We start from the raw sequence: 20,877 nt of genomic DNA, 5'->3' as shown, positions 1-20,877 counted from the left end.
ACCTTTTCTGAGAGCTTTGTAGCAAGTGAGCGGCGCCGGAGGCAAAACGTTCATTAGTAAGCATGAGCACGCTTGGGCAAGCACATAACTTACATTCACGACCTGATTTATATGAGTGCTCATTTGCGGCGGCTCATTGACAGCGACAACTGGCTGTTTTATGTGAGGCAACCCGGTTTCTGGGAATGGGAAGTGTTATATGAATATTCTGTGACGCGCGAGCAGGCAAGACAGTGTGTCTTTTAGTAAAGAGTGCTGGTGAGTGGGCACGTGACTTACTCACAACCTGATTTATATGAGGTTGAAATGGCCGTATGACAGAGCGCTCAAACTAGGCGCGCTCAACTACCAAGACGTTTTTTGGGTGCGAGTTATAAAACAGTGATCAATGTAAAGAAAAAGAACCGCACTCTCTAGTTAAATCTCATGAAGATTTATTCATTCACCATGTCCACACAGACGCGTTTCGGCCTAAGCCATCATCAGTGAGTGAGTGTATGACAGAGCGGGCATAAGAGATACGCGAGCACGAGTTCGCGATTTCTACATCTGACACTCGAGCAGCATTTATCACCTTTATGAGAGTGGGCTCTGTGGGCGTGAACGACACATGTGTCATAGTGCTTGTGTGTAAGGGTGAACACTGGGGCATGGGCACATTCTCTACACTTAAAACACCAATGGCGTGAGCCGAATAACCAGAAATTACACTCTTTATGAGATTTCTGTGGGTCGCCGTGAAAACGGCAGTTGTGTGCAGGCAAGAGGGTAATGTTACCGGCTCATTGGCTGCTAAATACTCTCCTGCAGTAGCCTAGGGAGTTGATACGGCCGAGTGTTTGTTTTCTGCGTAGGGCTCTGGCGGTCTCTGTGCATGGCGCTTCTTTTTGTGTGGTCCAGCAGATGGCGGAGAGACTGCTTCGGCACTGAAGAGGTCCAGACGAGCCCGCAGGGTCGACATGGACAGCTCCTCACAGTGGACACAGCCTCCCGACGAAAGTGTGAGGGCTGCGTGGTCCAGGCCCAGAGACCCATGCAGATCACAATATGGTCTCCACCGCTGAGCGGGGCTAGGCAAGAGCCACAGGAACTGCAAGGCATTCTGAAAGAACGCTTGCGGCGAGCACACACACACACACAGTAAAATGCAATAGCAGAAAAGGGATATGTTGTCGGATAGCGTTGCTGGCATGGAAGGCGGTCGAGAAATCGACCGGCTTCCACAGAAGCTTTCCTCTACTTGCAGTTGCTGATTCAGCGGTGCGATGAGCTTCGCTGAAGAGATGAAAATCAGGGAAGCAGCCTCCGAGCCGAGCTTTTATACGCTAAGCCACACTCACTTGAGCGGGCTGTGACACGTAGTGTGCGCGAAGCACTGCGTTGACAAAGAATACAAAATTAAGGATCATTTTTGGCTTTAATATCTCGAGAAAAGATTACTTTAGCCTTAGCGTAAGCTAAACTTACGCAATACGAGAGAACCATCTTACGTCAGAATGCGGATTGACAACAGAACCGGAAGAGAATACAATGCTAAATAAAGTTTTGTTATTTTTGGACCAAAATTTTCAATGCTTCAAAACATTCTAACTAACCCACTGATGTCACATGGACTACTTTTATGATGTCTTTTTGGACAAGGACAGTATACCGTAGCCTACATACATTTTCAATGGAGGGATAGAAAACGAAATCTAAAACAACTTAAACTGTGTTCCGAAGATGAACGGATTGGAACGACATGAGGGTGAGTCATCAATGACATCATTTTCATTTTTGGGTGAACTAACCCTTTAATTCAAATTCAGGAATGGAACTGGAATTTAGGCATTTTAAATGGCACACAACCATGACTGCAAAGTGCATAATTTGAGTGGTATATATTTTAAAGTACATCAAATTATTTTTAAAAGAATCTGAGGAAATCTTTACCTATAATGATTAGCCTGGCAGTCTGAAACAACTGCTCATCCCCCCAGGTCGGATGTTCTTTTTTCAGGATATCACAAACGCGGTTGTGCTCACGCAGCCACAAGGTGGCGTACATACTGAGACCCGGCAGCAGTCCAAACACCTCTTGTCCAATGGCCAACTGCATCTCTGGAGGTACAGATGGTGGGTAGCTCATTTTGACCTGTGCATCTAGCACAGTAGGAGGGTATATCTCACCACTGACAACCTATATCAGAGCCAAACAGAATTGAGAAGATGTTTCAAAACTTTTTGTTCTCTTATTTCTTTTTCATTACCAGTAAATGAGTGAATTCTTTTGAACAACGAGCATCCTGAAATCTCTTTTAAAGTTGTTTTAATCAGTGAACATTATGCTCACATTAACCAACCAAGCACCCTAGATATGGTATTTACTGCTACTAGACTAAACAGTGTGCAGTATTTTAAATGACATCACTGACGGTTAACGAAAACCACATGTTTAAACTATAATCACACCCACACTAAGAGATGAAGCACATTCAGAAGGAAATACTTGCACACAGCTGTGACATGAAACAACTGAAAATGCATGGGTCTCGTTCATGAAACACAAGCAGAATTATTATATATATATATATATATATATATATATATATACACAGACATGCTCAGCCTAGCATTACTAATGACTCCCCAACATGCCTGATGTGAACAGTACCTGGTACTTCAATTTCCCATCTTTATGCAGTCTGAGGTCCAGCTGGCGATCAAGAGAATCTCCATAAATGTGTCCAGCATCCACCTAGTTTTCAAAATGCAATGCAAAAATGCAAAATGAACCTAGTTTTAAAAATACAGACACTCAGCGAATAGCAAATACAGTACAGTACAAAACTAAGTTATTTTTTAGTTTTCATAGCATGCAACACTGATTTAAATGATCAATCATAAGAGGTAACAAGGCTTTATATAACCTATGCTGACATAAAAATATGAACTTAAAGTATGCTTGTGTGCTGACAATGAGATAACATTTTTTGACCCACCCCTTCCCCCAAGTCCTTCCAAAATTATATAATTATGTGGATGGATGTGGTTCCTGCACATCCTACTGTGAAAAAACAGCAGGAGATATTATGTTACATTTAAAAAATTGTGACTCACCCCATGACCTAGACCTTTTGTGAACCCAAGTCCCATACGGTTGTGAGTCTTAAAAAACTGGTGCGTGAAGTGCTGAGCGAAAAAGGCGAACATTAAATTTGTTCCCTGAGGGTCCAGCCTGAAATTCCGTCTTAACATGAACTTCTCTACAAGAATCTTGGGGTCTGGAAGCTTCATTTTCCCTGAGAGACACATGGAATGATTTTATTACAGCAAAGGTATTTCCAGTGACTTTTGTTGTGATAGACTTGCCTTACAGCATTTTAATATTGCTTCTTATGAGGAAAAAAAATACATTTTCAGATCATGTGTCCTTCAGTGGGAAGAGGCTGATGACTAGATGACTAGAGTCTCTTACCTTTAGCCCCCATTGGTGTGGGGCAGTCCTGAGGGACTGGTGGCAGAATCCTTGTGTAGTAGGTGATGTTGGAATACGCCTCCCAGTTCAAGTAGTCATATTTGGAATTGTATGTAGGGGGGCTTGGGATTAAAGTGGCTCTTACTGTGAAAGGAGAGAATTTTTAAAAACACAATCAGACAATATGATACCTAGAAAAACACAAAACAAATGATACAACATGCTTGGCATTGCAGCTGACCACTAAACATTTTCCTATTATTGTAAGCCAACAACCAAAAAAGGAAGGCAATTTTGGAGAGGCTAGCAATAGCAAGCTCGCTTTGAAAAAACATAGCTTGTTTGTGGTGATGGATTAAAAAATGTCATGATCGCTGTTCTCTGGCTGCATCTGAAATTGCATACTTCCCTACTATATAGGCGAAAAACAGTGTGTAGCAAAACTGGTATGTCTGAAATAACAGTACTCATAAAATAGTGGGCAAAAAGTACCAGGATGACCTACTTCTGGCAAGGTTCTGAAGTTTACATATGAAGGAAACTTAATCCCATGAGGCCACGGGGGAGGATTTGTGAATGGAGGTGAAGCGACGTAACTGAAGCTGGATGGTTACATGATAATGACAACATGCCAAAAAAAGTACGTCCGGATTACATTCATACTATCGCACAAACATTCATACTTTATAGAACAAACTTTTTAGTGGTTGTGAAGTATTTATGTATTCAGAATAAGTACCTACTCAACAGAGAATTGTATTTTGGACTCCGTCTAAGATGCAGAAGTGTATGTCGATAATCTTGGTCTGATGTCACAATGAGCTAGCTTGCATACATTTTTGTTGGTTTTCTGGCCAGTTGTCACAATATTCTGCTGAAATGACATTGATTGTGAAGATGCAATTATTTGTAATGATGATTTGCATTTTATTACTTTTTGTTTAATTTTGGTGATAACTCTCACACTCACTCTGATGTTTGATTGTGGCATTTCTTGTCAAAGGTAAAATGCAGAATTATAGAAGAGAACAGTAAGGTAGAATGATTTTAGGCTGAGTTTACTTTCTACTTATGACAAGGGAGGGGGGTGAGAGGACCAAGGTTTGAGAGTCACGGTTCGCTACTGGTTGATGTCAAGAAAGAAATGGAGGCCACTACTAAGGTAGGTTGTAGCACATGCTGTAAGTTGAAACAATTTAAGTAAAAAAAGCAAACAAAGGCCGCACTATGCAATATGCCTCAAAAAATGTTTATTTAAACAATCCAACAAAACAATTTAAAAAAAGTCTCTCACTGTGACTGATCATAACTCAAATCCACTTTCTGTTTGTGCAAGTGTGTGTAAATTAGTTTACTAGAAAAAAGTTCCTTAACTATATTTATAATTAATAAAACACTTGACTATCTATCTGCCTCTCTAACCTTGTTTCATGTCTGATAAACCTCTATCTGTCTTTCTTTTCTTTCTTTCTCTGGCATTCGGTACATTGTATGTATGTGTCAGCAAGGTGCATAAGAAGCAGAAGAAGAAGATTCAAAACACATAGTTTAATAAAAATCGAAATAGTGATCCACAGAAGGCCTAGAACAAACACAGATGACAATGTAAAACCAGACACTGAGGGCCAGATGTACGTACATTTGCAAACACTGCGGTAATAGCGCCATGGCCAAGACGCAGAAAACGCTTGATGTGAAACCGCAATGAGCGTGTTATGTACCAAACCTGCAGTTCATCAGGTAATCAGCACCTGTCACCACCACTATACCGCAAATTGCGCGTATTTAAACATGCAATTGAATGGGCCTCCTCCTTTCATTGTTGATGCAATGACTGTTTGAAATTATCCTGATACCAATAATTGTAATGTAGCGAGGAGTTTAAAAACGGCTGGAATGGAATGTGAATGCTGAGTCAGAGATTTGATGTAATCTTATATTTCTTCCAGTAACTGTAATATTGCCTTGCTGCTTAATCTGTAACGCTTAATAATTTCGTTTTCACTCAACTAAAAAAAGTGTGATTCTTGTTTCAGAAATCTTTTCAGCTTGTCTCCTTAGCCTATGTCTTCGTCTTGCTCAGATTACTGCTGCCATTTCACCAGGAGGCAAATGCCAGGAAACCCGCTTCCTAAGTTACACCTGCTTTTAGGAGGCGGAGAATTTTCAGTGCAAAATGACCGGCTTTCCGTTTCGTAGTCACTCCGAGTTACGACGGATGACGGAGAATGGGGGTTTCGCCTAGAAAGCCAATCCTCTTCGAGTATTAAAAAAAACGAGCCAATGGCAAAGGAATGCCATGGGTCTGCGGAATTTGCATAGCGTATCCACGCCTCACCCTGTGAGTATAAAAGGAGGAAGCGGACGCAACCGCAGTATGTCTTCACTTCGGAGCCAAGAGAACTTCTTCACTCCACAAGCCACACAATCTGAGTTTACTACTGTGACTCACCTCTTCGAGATGAGCAAACTCTATGGTGTTTGTGTGATGGCGGTATACAGCGAGTTTCACATTGCCTGCGATCTGAGCAGTGGTCTGCCAGTGTGCGTGTTTCTCCCTGGTCGCTTCAACATCCGCAGAGTTTTTTTCCTCTCACTCAAAGAGCGTGCACGCGGCACGTCTTTTTAAAGACGACCTGCCCGTGTACTTCTGAGTGCGGTATTCTGATAGATTCAGCTGATGGGCGTGAGCGCTGTTTGACGTGTTTGGGCTTTGATCGCGCTCAGACAGCGCTCGTGGGTGTGTCACGTTCTCTTAGTGACCATCGCAATATATAACGGTCGAGACTCAATGAGCTCAATAGAGCGAGAGTCCCCTCATCCACAACCCGAACTATTTTCTCCATGTGAGATAATACTTTGGCTGGTGGCCAGGGTGACGTCAGGTCTGGAACTAAACCGACGAAAATTCCTCGGTCCATTCCCCCGTCTTTCACGTTGCAACCCAAGTTAGAAAAAAAAACCACAAAAAAACCCCCCAAAAAAACAGCTGATGAAATTATGTCTATTACCGCATCACATGGTGAGCTCTGGAGTCCTCTGGAGATGGCTCGTTTGTGCTGCTGTCCTCGGATGTGCTAGCATAGCGATAGCGAGTTGGATTCAGAGTTCACAGCTATGCTTTCCCGGGCCGCCACGAGTATTGGGTTTGAGTGGAAAATTCTGCCATGTCCCGAGCACTTAAGGCTGATGATTGGTTTTTGGGGGTAGACATTTCTGGCTTAACCTGGTTGATGTGCGTGAGGCTGAGTGAACCAGTTTCCTCAACTTCCCCATATCCCAGGTTGGCCTCTTCAGCGGGGTGGTCGACAACTCTGCCCAACAGTTCTCGGCCACCCAGAAGTGTGGATTTTTTGTCTGAGCCGGCGCCTGGTTGGCAGCAGAAGCCGCAGGGTCAGACAAAAAGTCTGCTCAGTCCGCGTGCCGCCGAACGCGCCCTCCTGCGACTTCCGCCCCCTCTCGCCCGGCCCCAGCAGCACCGGGCCGTGCCGTGGAGGTGGTCGCAGGGAGGGGTCCCTGCCCATACCAACCCCGCAGCCCCGCTGTACGCCAGGCTATGCGGCGCTCCCGTTACGGGCAGCTCGATATGGCTCGCAGTTCTTTCTGGGAGTGGTGGAGGCCCATTCCTTCCCCCGGTGGAGGGCTGGGGGAGAATCTTTTCTCCAAAGATCTGCATCCCATCCCTGAGCACACAGAGCAGGATGGCAGTGTGCAACGCCCCGTGCCTCGCCAATCTCGTCCTCCTCTGTCTCTGAGGGCGCGGATGGCAGTGCATGTCGTCTCCGGACCACACCACTCTCATCCCCCTCTATCGCCAGACCCCTGGCAGAGCAGACCCCCATGGAAGGCTGGTCCTTCCCTGGTCTCCTCTGTCGGGGCGCGGAGCTTGACCGTGCACGCGCGCAGGGTCGATATGCCACCCTCGCCTGTGCCGGTCTCTACGCCCCGCTGCCCCTCTGGGGGGACGCCTGTGGCTTGGATGATTCCACTGGATCAGTTTTTGGGGGTTTGGTTAGAGCTTCCCAATCTGTCCCGCTGGATTCAGTTTGCACGGTTTCCTCCCCACTTCAGGGGAGTCCGCTTTAAGACGGTCGATGGCATGCCCCGATCATGAGAGCGGAGGTTGCCACCCTACTGGCGAAGGGTGCAATCGAGCCCATCCCTCCAGCAGAGATGAGGTCAGGGTTTTACAGCCCCTACTTCATTGTCCACAAGAAAACCGGTGGGTTACGACCGATTCTGGTTCTGCGCATTTTGAACCGCACCCTTCACCGGCTGCCATTTAAAATGCATTTTCGAATGTGTTCGGCCCCAGGATTGGTTTGCAGCGTTAGACCTGAAGGACGCCTACTTTCATGTCTCCATTTTACCTCGACACAGACCGTTTCTTCGGTTTGCTTTCGAGGGGCAGGCATATAAGTATATAAGTTCTCCCATTTGGGCTGGCTCTGTCTCCTTGTGTCTTTACGAAGATTGACGAGGCAGCCCTTGTTCCCCTTCGTGAACAAGGGGTTCGCGTCCTGAATTATCTCGACGACTGGCTAATCTTAGCTCACTCTCGAGATCAGGTCTGCGAACACAGAGACCTAGTGCTCCGGCACCTAGCCCGTCTAGGCATTCGGGTCAACTGGGAGAAGAGCAAACTTTGCCCCGTGCAGAAGATCTCTTTTCTCGGTATGGAGATAGACTCGGTCGCCATGTCCGCGCAGCTTACGAGCGAGCGCACACACTCACTGCTGACTTGTCTTCGACAGTTCGAGGGCAAGAGTGCTGTTCCACTGAAAGTTTTTCAGAGGCTCCTGGGGCATATGGCATCCGCAGCTGTGGCAACGCCACTCGGATTGCTTCATATGAGATCACTTCAGCTGTGGCTTCGCGATCGAGTCCCGAGGTGGGCATGGCATCGCGGTACGCTCAGAGTTCCAGTAACTCCGACCTGCCATCAGACCTTCACCCCGTGGAGGAACCTCTGCTTTCTACGGGCCGGAGTTGCCCTAGAGTGAATTTCCAGGCATGTTGTTGTCTCCACAGATGCCTCTGCCACAGGTTGGGTGCCATGTGCATGCAGCCATGGGCTCCTGGACAGGACCCCAGCGCCTCAAGCATGTCAATTGCCTTGAGTTGCTGGCAGTACGCCTTGCCCTGCACCGCTTCCATGCATTGCTCAGGGGTCAACACGTACTAGTCTGTTCAGACAATAACGCGACAGTAGCGTACATCAAGCGCCAGGGTGGTCTACACTCTCACCGGATGTCGCAACTCGCACGCCACATCCTCTTATGGAGTCAGAAGCACCTGAGGTCCCTTCATGCTATTAAAATTCAAGGAGAGCGGAACTTTGCAGCCGACGAGCTGTCTCGGCTCTGTCCAGTCTCTGGCGAATCCATCCCCAGTCTGATATGGGACCAGTTCGGGGACGCACAGATAGATCTGTTTGCCTCCCACTCCGACTCATCCCATTGCGCCCTGTATTACTCTCTGACCGAGGGCACACTCGGCACAGACGCACTGGCGCATAGCTGGCCGCGGGGCCTACGCACATGTGCGCTTCCCCCAGTGAGCCTTCTCGGACGGACTCTGTGCAAGATCAAGGAGGACGAGGAGCAGGTCATTTTGGTCGCCCCATACTGGCCGACCAAGACCTGGTTCTTCGAACTGATACTCCTTGCGACAGCACCTCCTTGGCCAATTCCTCTGAGGAAGGGCCTCCTTTCTCAGAGACGGGGCACCCTATGGCACCCTCGCCCCGATCTCTGGAGGCTACATGTGTGGCTCCTGGACGGGACGAGGCAGGTTTGAGTAGCCTGCCACCTGCGGTGGCGGCTACCATCACTTCTGCTAGAGCGTCGTCCACGAGACACGTCTATGCGTTAAAGTGGAACCTGTTTCTCAACTGGTGTTCTTCTCGCCGAGAAGATTTTATAAAGAAAAAAAAAAACAAAGCAAAGAATGTGTTTTTTTCCCAGAACATACCAGTATACAGTATATTTTACTTCAAATTTAAACTTTTGAAGATAAAATAATTGAACTTAGATTACTGTAAACTGTAGTTTACCCTGCAAACGTGATACATTTTTAACCTGCTAATTTCAAACCATTGTGCTAATACAGCTAGCTAAACAATGGTTGACTGGGGTTAACACATCTTTAAAAAGTGTTACAACCACCATCCCCTTAAAACTAAAATAGATAGATAGATAGATAGATAGATAGATAGATAGATAGATAGACAGACAGACAGACAGACAGACAGACAGACAGACAGACAGACAGACAGACAGACAGACAGACAGACAGACAGATAGACAGGTACAGTCTAGATGCAGTCTTTGGGCCTACCAAGTATGCGATCTAGGGTTAACAACATTACTTTATCATGAGTGTTCAGCATGAGATACAGGCAATTGACACTGTTCTCACATTCTCATGCCACACATCTCTTTTCTTACGCGGTGAAAAATCACGAAGCAAAGTGGACAGAACAGAGCAGGTTACTTTGACATGAAACTGAAAGTATCAGCTTTCAAATTCTGTAAATTTTATTACGTTATTCAAAAAATACTATTTTGGCGCTCTTAAATGTGGTGTTTGACAGATCGTCGTACCGCCTCAGTTCAAACGCTTTGTGAACTGATCGTCTTGATAATATTAAATAAACATTAATGAACGTCAGAAGGTGTGTTGAAATATACATTACAACTTACTGAAATTAATCAGTAAGAGATGCCATATAGATCACATGTTCAGTATGGTGTACCTCAAGGCTCAGTGCTAGGACCGTTGCTTTTCACCCTGTATATACATTGGGAGAAATCATTAGGAAGCATGACATTAGCTTCCACTGTTACGCTGATGATACTCAGCTTTTGATACCCAGTACCAATTCACAAAACTAACGGAATGCAAAGCTTATATATAAAAATTGGATGACTAGTAATTTCCTACTACTTAATTCTGAAAAAACTGAGATTCTAACACACGCAATAACCTAGAATACGGTCTAAAACTTGATGACTGTTCTGTCAATTCTTCATTGTCAGTTAGGAACATGGGTGTGCCCTTTGAAACCAATCTTTAACACATTTTTAAAAAGTGTTACAACCATCTGCTTACATACAACTAAGAACAGTTTATTTGAAATAATTTTACAGAATATCAGTGAAAGAAAGAAAAGAAAGACAGATAGAGGTGTGCCTGCCAGTGTTTTTTTAAAAAGGAACTGATGAGGTTTCAAATGATCAGCTGCAAGGAAAATGTTGAAAGCCAGTGGTGAGGACACTAAGACCTCAAAGTCAGAGCCAAAGGAAGTATTGTTAAAATGTGGCCTATGCAGTTTTTGGGCCTACCAAGTCTGCAGTACAGTGTTCATTTGTCAACATTAAACATTCATTTGTCACCAGTGTTACTCTGATAGTCCCATGGCTGCCAACTCTCCCGAGTGAGTCGCACAATTGACACTGTTCTCACGCTCTCACATTAATCTCACACCACACATTAATTTTCTCACGCAGTGAAACATTGCAAAGCAAAGTGGGGTGGTGTCATATATACATATCTTATATTTATTAAATATAACATATTATATATTATAATTTTACTCATTACATTAAAAAAATATAACATTATTATTATAAAAAACACATTATATTAATTTGAGTTGTAAATTTTAAACCTTTAACAATAATACCAGCTGACAGGGTTTCATGTATGTTTACAGCATTAGTAAAGAGATTTTACCTTGAGAAAAAAATTAACATGTAGCTACATGTAGCTATTCATAAGCTTGTGAATTTTGTGAAATCTGAGACAAGTAGTGATGGGAAGTTCGGTTCATTTTACTGACCCTCTTGTTTGATCTCGTTCATCAAAATAAACTAATTTCTTTTTTTGAGTCTTTTCGTTCATTAACTGGATTTAAATGTTATAAATTTAACAGCCACATTCCCCAAACACATCCACTTAAGCAATCTTGATCATATTCTGAATTGAGAAATTATTATTATGCAGTCAAAATTAATTTACAGGGAAGATAAATAATTACTTTACCAGCCGAGTCATTCGTTCATTTGTCATGTGACAGATGCAATGAACATGGGTTCATGAAAGACCCATCACCAGAGACAAGCACTAATAAAAACGTACTCGGTTACTAAAGTAACCTCGGTTCTCTCTAGAAGAGGGAACGAGTACTGCGTAATATCTTACGCTAGGGGAAAACCTATTTTCCACAAGATATTGAAGCCAAAAATTATCCTTAATTTTAAATTAATGTAAAACGCGTTGCGGCAACATGCAGACATACACTTCTATTGGCTGTCCTATTGGCTGTCCTGCGGCAACTGCAGCAGCCCGTCGGAAGAAGCCCCTCGTGACATTAGATCTAATGAGCCACTACGTCACGTCCCGCCGGAACGGGCGTGGCCAGAGCCTATAGATACATGGGCTGATATAATCTGTTTTTTTCAACGCTGAAGAGAACCAGAGCATGTTGCAGGCACGGAAAAGATACGCAGTACTGATTCCCTCTTCTAGAGAGAACCAAGGTTACGTTAGTAACCGAGTACGTTCTCTTATGAGAGGGTCTCTCATACTGCGTAATATCTTACGCTAGGGGGAACACAGTGTAAAACACTGTGCGTGCATGGGATCCAACATGAAAGTCCCAAGGGCAGGTAACTGGGGCTCATATAGTGCATAATCACCCAGGACTCACAGAGAGTCTGAGTGGAGAGGCTAGAAGCGTCATTCTCCAAGAAGTAGCATCCTAAGGAACTAATCACATCAACAGCGTTCCACACAGTCAGGGTGAAAAATGTTCAACCTGAACTGGGTAACAGTATGGGTCTTACTCACTGCCCATGAAGTTATTTAATCGATCAGCGAGCTGTGCTCAAGCAGTTTCAGTTTCAATTTCAATCCCACTAGACCAAGCCCAGGACAAGGCCATGCCTATTGTGAAGTGCGCTCTGACACCCAAAGGACACTGCAGGCCCTTAGAAGTGTAGGCCAGCGCTATGGCATCAACTATACACCTGGATAGACTCTGTTTCGATGTGGCTTAGTCTGTCTGAAAGCAGACGAATGAGACAGGTAAGCTCTTAAAGTCCCCCTCCGATCATATTTTGATCTATTTTATAAACATTCCCAGTGGTCTTTAAAATATGATTATGCAATTTTTAGCCAAAATCACAAAACCTGTGCCGTTTTATGGGACTTCACTTCAGCAGAGCGGCAGTAGCTCATTAGCAATTCGCCTCTGGGTTGTGGGCGGAGCCGTTGGCATGGAGACGACCCTCCCCCTGCCCGTTGCTGAGAGCTCTCCTCTGTCTCTTCCGCTAATGTTGTATTAATTTATTAGTTGTTGAGTCTTAAGTTCAGGGCAGGCTATTGCTGTCTGATTCTGTTAGTTCACCTCACCTCCTGATCCGAGACATTCATTCCTTTGCAACTTCATATTTATCAGGTTTGTTCTCCTCCTCTCGTGTCTCGATACGTTAGCTGTCGACTCGTCAGTGTCTGACTCTGATCTGTCTGCTAGGCCGTGCCGTGTGTGATACAGAAGGACCGGAAAGAGTAATATTAGTTCATATTTCGAGTCTCGAGTTCGGATTCGGCCCTATGGTTCGGCCGCGTCCGAGTCTTTCGTTCTTCCTGTCAGTCCCATAGACTAGAGACTATGCTGTCAGTAACGTTACCGGAAAGAGAAATGATTAGTCCATGTCTCATCTCTCTAGGCATTAAATAACTTTTCTATATTGTGCATCTGTGGTGTGATATTATATATTATACAAGAATTAACTACTATTACAGTATATTATACATTATGTACATGCTTGTTTGTGAAAAGTTTAGGGAATCAGTATGAAGGGAGGGGAGTATGAGCTTGTGGCCCCACCCACATTTGAATGTAGAAATACTCAGAAATGCAACTTCAATCTTATTTTTCTAAAGAAACGCCCTCTAACATTAGAAAAATGACACAAGAACATGTTAACACCTAGAATTTTTATGTTTTTTTTCATCGGAGGGGGTCTTTAATGCCTTGACCGGGCAAAAGAAGCTCGCGTCCTTCTCCTCACTGTAAACCGGCAGGGCAAACAGGGAAATCACCTGAGCTCTAAAGGGTGTGTTGAGGGATTTAGGCACGTACCCGTGTCTTGCTTTGAGTATGAGTTTCGAGCCATTCAGCCCACTCCAGTCGCTGGTTTAGAAAACCTTTGAGCGTGGATGGGGTTTCTGTCCTTATCCAGTAGCTCTTGAAGGAAGGAAAGAACATCCGTAACCCTACAGTCTGGGGGTGAAAAGCCTCGAGCTTTGCACCAGCCAGAAAAGACATTTTCTGACTGGGAGACAGAGCAAACTTTTGCCCAATTGACTTTGAGACCCAGAGATGTTCTCGAGATGTTCGAGTAATATGGTCCTGTGTTCTATGAGCTCTGAGTGTAATCGAGATAGAACCAGCCAATAGTCCAAGTAGTTCAAAACTCGCATGCCCTGAAGTTTCAGGGAACTGTGAGCCGCGTCCATGCACATTATAAATGTACAGGGTGCTAGGGACAGGCTGAACTGTAGGACTGTGTATTGATATGCCTGGCCATTGAAGGCGAATCTCAAGAATCACCTATGACGTAATGCTAAACCAGTCCCTTTGGCAAATCTGCGCAAGGATTTTCCTGGTTGTGAGCATTCTGAACTGCATTTCACAAGGACTTTGTTCAGCTGCCTTAGAACTAGAATGGGTCTGAGACCCCTGTCTTTTTTCGGTACCAGAAAATATCTGCTGTACAAACCCCCTTCACACTGAGCTTGAGATAAAGGGTCTATCCCTCTGCTCAAAAGTTTCACAATCTCAGCTCGAATTAGATGAGCAACTTTTGTACATAAAAAAGCTGGCCATGCTCAGAGAGGGGAGCTGCACAAATTTTATCTACTGCCCAAGCCGGGATTCGAACACGGGTCTCTGCCGTGAAAGCAATGGGTTTCACCACTGAACCAAATGAGGAAAACAACATAAGCTGAATTCAGTGCGAGCAGATAAGAGAGTGTCATCACATTTTGCGTCAGCATTTGTTGCAGGCGCGCATAATATATCACAGGCTGACTGCTGCAACATTGACAAACTCGGAGGAGCTGAGAAATATTCGGTAGGGCTAAGGAATGGTAATTTCGGTCATTTTTATCCGATTAATCGAAAAATAATTGTCCGATTAATCGATTATCAAAATAATCGTTAGTTGCAGCCCTAATGTTCGGAAAATGGGGGTTGGTCCGGCCTCGGCGGGACTAAACCACTCTCTTTCCCCTTTTTCGGTGGTCAGTAACGCATGCACATGGGCCACGGGGTAGCTTTCTTGTAATGTAAAGAAAAAGCTAGCAGCGGCTGTGCTCTTCTACAGATGCAGTTACCTCATCATCATCAGTGAAGGAAGCATCCACTATACAGGTAGACAGAGAGAGACTCGAGTGAAGCTGGAGAAGCTGGCGGGCGAACCGGCAAGCTTTCACAGGAAGGTTTAGGCCGGGACTCGCTGAGTACGGCGCTTTTTATGGCGCCGCCTTGCCTATGTCTGCATGCTGCCACAACACGTTTTTAACATTAATTCAAAATTAAGGATCATTTTTGGCTTCAATATCTCGTGGAAAAGAGGTTTTACCCTAGCGTAAGATATTATACGCAGTGCGAGAGAAGCTCTCATAAGAGAACAGTAGCCTACCAGTTATTGGACCATGTAAACGTTGTAACATGTTGTCATTAACTTAATGAAATTCTGTTTAGATACCAAAAGATTTTACAATAACAACACAATCATAATATTTTCCCCATATTTTGAGTTGCAGATGGTGAAAAAAAGTGTTAAAACTTTTAAAAAGACTCCCCCTATAGATTTAGTATTTTGTCATTCATTAGATAAACATAAGGACCCACTGTATAATAAGTGCACTTATTGTGTACATGTTTCTGTATGTTGTACTTATATTTTAAAAATAGCTTCAAATAGGAAAATCATGTAATTATAGCTACTGTACAATTACACTGTTGACCTCCTCTTACACCTTAACTCACCCTTAAACCTGACCTCAACTGCAGCAAAATCGTTTTGCAGTACAACATCAACATTTGTATAACAAAAATACACCTAATATAAAGTTAGACCCAAAAGCATAATAATGTTTTTTTTTTCTGTTCAATAAAAACGTTACTGCTAATATTGGTGTAATATGGAAGCACATTTAAACAGGTGGCATCAACAAACATTCGAGCAACTCCACATACAGGTAGACTTATTCTGAGTTAACATGCGCTCCATTACACTTTCCTGGAACAGTACCTCAAGATAATCAGTCACTTGGCTCTTGCAGGGAATTTTTTTGGAAGGACATGAGGAATTTGAGGGGGCCTCTTGCAGAGTACATGAGCATTGCCATGACAATAGCCGACTGGACTGGTTGCAATGAGTGCTGAATGAAATGATAGATTCCTCTGATCATGGTGTATCTTCCCACCACGTTCGCATTACATAAACATTAACTGACTTTAATGTCTGTACAGGAAAACATTATAGAGTGCCAATGCCAACTGGGAGGAAATGATAAAAAAGGCGCTGAACGTCAGTATAGGGGCCACTCAAAACAGAGTAGTGTCTGAGTAAATAAGGGAAGGGTGCTAAGTTAAAGGAGGCTTCCTTTGCAAGAAAAGAAATACAACCAAGCCAAATTCATTGATACAGATGCAGAGCACAATCACACATATTAATCCTACACAATAAACTCCTGCTCAGGTCCACCACCAACTAAACTACATCCAAGCCATTAGGTTTATAGACTGTTTTGCCAAAGCAAAAGAAAGCAGATGATATCTAATCCACCAACCAAGACTTCAATCAGAATTTATGTCTAAACTATACATGTGTGGTCTGGTCTGGAGATACTCAGCCAAAGACATTAATGTCTGTGTGCTGATAAAACATTAATGTTTACACTATGAAGTACTGGCTCCCGAGAGACTGATCCCCTAGCAATGTATTTAGACACCTGGAAAGGTCTTCAAAATATATCTCAATGGGTCCTGCACATAGTGGAAAAAGGGAACAGAATTCCACAGGAACAGGGTGGTGATGGCGCAGTGGATAAGACACATGCCTTTGGTGTGAGAGACCCGGGTTCAAATCCAGTGTGAGACAGTGTTGAATCTGTCTCTGAGGAGGTTCAGATTCAAAATTCTAACCATAACTATTATCTTGAGTCAGATCAGGTCTGAGGACTGGTTCGTCACGATAGATCTAAAAGAAGTGCATTTCCACATACCCATCCTTCCCCCTCACAGGAAGTTTCTGATTCTGAGGTTCGCTTTTGGGGGAAAAGCGTATCAATACCAAGTTCTTCTATTCTGCCTAGCATTGTCACCTCGCACATTCACGAAATGCATGGATGCTGCTCTAGCTCCATTGAGAATTCAGGGCATCCGTATTCTCAATCTTTTTGACGACTGTCTCATTCTGGCACAGTCAGAGGAGATGACAGTTCAACATCGTTTTTCTCAGCCATCTGAGGTACTTGGGTCAAACCCAAGCACCACCTAGCTGAAGCATTTTGGATCTGTTGCAGAGGTTTGACAGTGCAAGCTGGAAGACCTGCTAGGAACGCATTACAATAGTCCAGTCTGGATAGAACAAGTCTTTGGACGAGGAGCTGTGTAGCATGTTCTGATAGGAAGGGCCTGATTCTCCTAATGCTGTTTAAGGCAAATCTACAGGACCGGGCAGTTCTAGCATCATCTGGTTATCAAACACCAATGTGGAATCAATACTCAAAGAACAAAAATTACACCAATACTAACGCAACTTAAATAACTATTGCATGCACCTTCAAAGTTGCATAAAAAGGAAGTTGTAATAGCGTTTTCTTCCTTATTGTGATTGAAGAGTGAAACAGCTTTTTGAAGCTTTTTGCCAGTAATGATCCCACATAAAAACACATGAACAACATTATGAACATGCGAACACACAAGCCATGCTGAGTATGTGTAACAAAACCAACCTGTGAGCACTTTGTGCATGAGCCAATCCCTGAGGAACGTTCTGTTGATGATATCCCATAGCCAGTCAAAGTGTGTTAGGATATAGTGGACAACATTAGGACTGGGCTTCAGTAGCCGAGAGACTCGAGACCAGAACTCAGCTGAAGAAGAGAGAGAAAGAAAAGAGTGTGACTCTAATAAAGAATGATAAGGTGCAACTGTTTGGGATTCTGAATTCACCCTACAAAATACATGCCCAATTCGTTGGACATTCAGAATTCCTTTGGAAACTTGTATTCAAAGTTCAAACTGAATTGACACTTAATTAAGCAATTGAATTATTCTAGAAAATAAAGCTCTTTCAAAACACATGCATCTTTGTTTTGCTTTTTGTCTTTTATTTAACACAGTCATCCTACAAACACAAACAGCATATGGTAACTTCACTGAAACTTTGTACAAATCCTTATATTGAGCCAGATAACATAAGCCAAATAGTTGAGAGAGACAGGAAGTAGAAACATAAAAAGAGTAACGGAAAGGTAGACAAACAGCAGGTCTTGGTTGGTAGAGGGTTATGGTAGAGTGAAAACTGGGCCTGATCCTTTCTCTCTGCCAGGAATAGGCTGGCACAGATGTTGGACTGTGTGAAAAGAGGCATCTGCTTCCAAAACTTTTGTGATAGTTTATTGTTCTGTTTAAATGATTCAGCAAATTGATGTGCCGCCACTATGTGCACACAGCTTAGGTTATTATGAAAATTAAAGAAATGGTAGCCGTAAAATTTCAGGTTATTGTAAAACATTATTAAGAGCACAGTACAAATTTACAGTCAGAATGAGATAAGAGTAAGATACATACGTATAGTGCAATTTTCTCCATAGTATCCAGTTCTGGTGCAGTCACATTCATATCTGTCCATGCCATATCGAACACAAATCCCCCGGTTTTGACAAGGGTAATAGCAACAAGGATTCACTGGAGAAAACAAGTGTGGAAATACAAATTTAAGAAGCTGTTTAAGATCAGCTGATCTTACATAACATTGCATGAAAAACTAAGAGGAAGTACATTGTATTTAGCATTTAAGGTAAAGATGAGGACAACCAATGAATGATTCAGTTAAGCAAAGATTTTAGCAAGAGGTTCCAACCAGTCCTGTTCTCTTTATTGTAAGTCAAATGAGTCAGATTACTGCTGAGTCTCTCACCCTTTGTCTTAGCTCTTGGAGCCCCTTCTCCATTCTTTGAATAGTTATGCTTGGATTAGGACTGATAACACTGAGTCTGGGGCGAGTTCCTATACCTGGATTTACATGCTTTTGTTAAGGTCATCAGCCAGTTGTTTTGTCTCCATTTCTAGGCACTGACTCCTAAAATCTATTTAAATAACAATGTACACTGCCTTAGCAAGACACTGATAACTGCAGCTATCAACAGCTTGTGTTCTCACAACAGCTTCACTTCTGAGTTTCCAACACAAGCCATAATACAAAGTCAAAGTTATAAAAGCATCATTTGGCGTTATGACTCCCCGGCGCTCCCACTTCTTATTTACTACAGAATTTCAGGCATAGTTTAGATCTGAGATTATATCTGAAGATTTACGCAACCATTACAACATGCCTCATCAAAGGCAAATGCATAATGTGTTTTTGTATGCAGCTCTCAGGGTTTCCAGGATTTTCACTTTTTACACTTTAACTGGAAGATATGATGGATTCATGTTGGTGTATAATGACAATAGATTTTGTAACCATGACTGAAATGGTATGAACTTCTGCACTAATTTGTTTGGTGTCGGATGTAACTTTTAACATAAGAGAAATTATCAGTCTTGTACAGTCACAGTGAGTTGGTAATCTATGCTTTTGGTTAAATGTTTTATACATTTCTCACAATACTATTAATTTATTCTCAACAGGAATGAGACAAGGCACTTCCCCTGATAAGGCTTATTCATAAATACAAGACACATCATATTTTCGCTCATGGTTGCCAGTGGCACTATGACAGACACCACCTAAAAGTAGAGGAAATTTTGAATGAAATGTGGTTACTGTGCACAAATTGCATGGCAGATAACCAAAATCATCTACTCTCTCCAGAACTTTCCATCACTCCTTTACTGAACATACTTCATCTAGCTCATGCACATGGCATGAGCTCATGCACAAAGCCTCTACACTATATGTTAGTGGACTAAACTAAACAGAGAGACTGACGTAGCAGAGAGATAACATCCACAACTAACCAACCAAGATCAGACTTGTTCATTGCTGCTTACGCATTCCTCGATGAGGATGAATGGAAAAAGAGTCATGTAAATTTCAGTGATATAGGCTATGTGAAAATATTGTGAGATTTAACAGGCTTATTAATACCCAGATAGTATTACACGAAAGGTTTGCTTTTTATATTCATATAATCATTTATTTATTTTTGTTAAAAATAGAAAATAGCTTTTTGAGCATTTAGCCGTATGATTAAACTAATGACACTTTGATTAGGCTAATTTAAGGTTCAAAATTCAAAGTACGCCTATGTTAAATAGGTTTGTTATGATATGCTTTAAGCATATGCCTTAGAAAAATGAGTTTGAGAGAAAATATTGGGAAATTAAAATATTGTCACTTCTAAATCTATTAAAAGCACAAAACTATAGTTTAACAGACCAATCTAAATAAAAACTGGTTAAATAAAAACTTGTTATATTTTTTTAAACCATAACCCAAATAATATTGATATTTACCATTGTTTAATGAAGTTGGGCTTTCTTCACTTTCTTCACCAACACATAAAGAGAGACTCAGCAGCAGGATAAATGTCCACTTCAGGAAAAGGTTAAACGCTGCAAAGCAAGATATCAGATAGGGCTCACCACAAAGTTTATTTATAAAACTTAGAGATTCAAAAATATGAATTGCTCACCTTTCATTGCAGTTTGGAACGCAAAAGTAATTAAATAAAAATACGACTACAATACCAAAGCACAAAATGTGGTGTTAAAGAAAAAACTCCAAATAAATATTTCCATGTCGTTTATCACCCCATGCAAGGCTTTAAGCCAAAGTCAGCTCTTGCATATCACTCGCGGGGGCTTTTAGCAGACTGAATCTTTCAAGTGGAACTTTTAGAGCGACAAAAATAATAATAAAAAAAAACCATTAGAGCCTTAAAGGAAACTCCACCCTTTCGCCTCGGACTTAACTCGCGATTAAAATCCTCAATGCAAAAATCGAAATGGATCTCGCCATGTAACAGTAGTTCAGTTTTAAGAGCACATTGAGAAGAAAAAGAATGAGTTTGTTGCTGCGCCACTGCGTGTCTGAATCTGTTGAGCAACTGACGAGCGTTATATAGATACGTGCAAGCCCAACCTAACATGGCCCCAATAAATTATC

At 42.7% G+C, this 20,877-nt stretch overlaps 1 protein-coding gene across 1 annotated transcript in view; it reads right to left on the bottom strand.

The window, feature by feature from the left end:
* The window catches only part of ptgs1 (prostaglandin-endoperoxide synthase 1), a 33,525-nt gene extending 12,648 nt beyond the window's left edge, over positions 1-20,877 (bottom strand). Inside the window, exons 1-8 of the mRNA XM_089130030.1 lie at positions 20,405-20,877; positions 20,226-20,324; positions 18,336-18,452; positions 17,495-17,635; positions 3,458-3,601; positions 3,100-3,281; positions 2,654-2,737; positions 1,933-2,179 (exon numbers count right to left, since the gene is read on the bottom strand). Of these exons, the coding sequence (XP_088986156.1) occupies positions 1,933-2,179; positions 2,654-2,737; positions 3,100-3,281; positions 3,458-3,601; positions 17,495-17,635; positions 18,336-18,452; positions 20,226-20,324; positions 20,405-20,411 (1,021 nt within the window). The 5' untranslated portion in view covers positions 20,412-20,877. The remainder of the gene's footprint in view (positions 1-1,932; positions 2,180-2,653; positions 2,738-3,099; positions 3,282-3,457; positions 3,602-17,494; positions 17,636-18,335; positions 18,453-20,225; positions 20,325-20,404) is intronic.

Source organism: Pimephales promelas, chromosome 4, assembly GCF_988280905.1.
Source record: "Pimephales promelas chromosome 4, fPimPro1.hap1.1, whole genome shotgun sequence".
In the NCBI taxonomy this organism is placed as follows: domain Eukaryota; kingdom Metazoa; phylum Chordata; class Actinopteri; order Cypriniformes; family Leuciscidae; genus Pimephales; species Pimephales promelas.
This window is presented reverse-complemented; position numbering and strand designations above follow the sequence as displayed.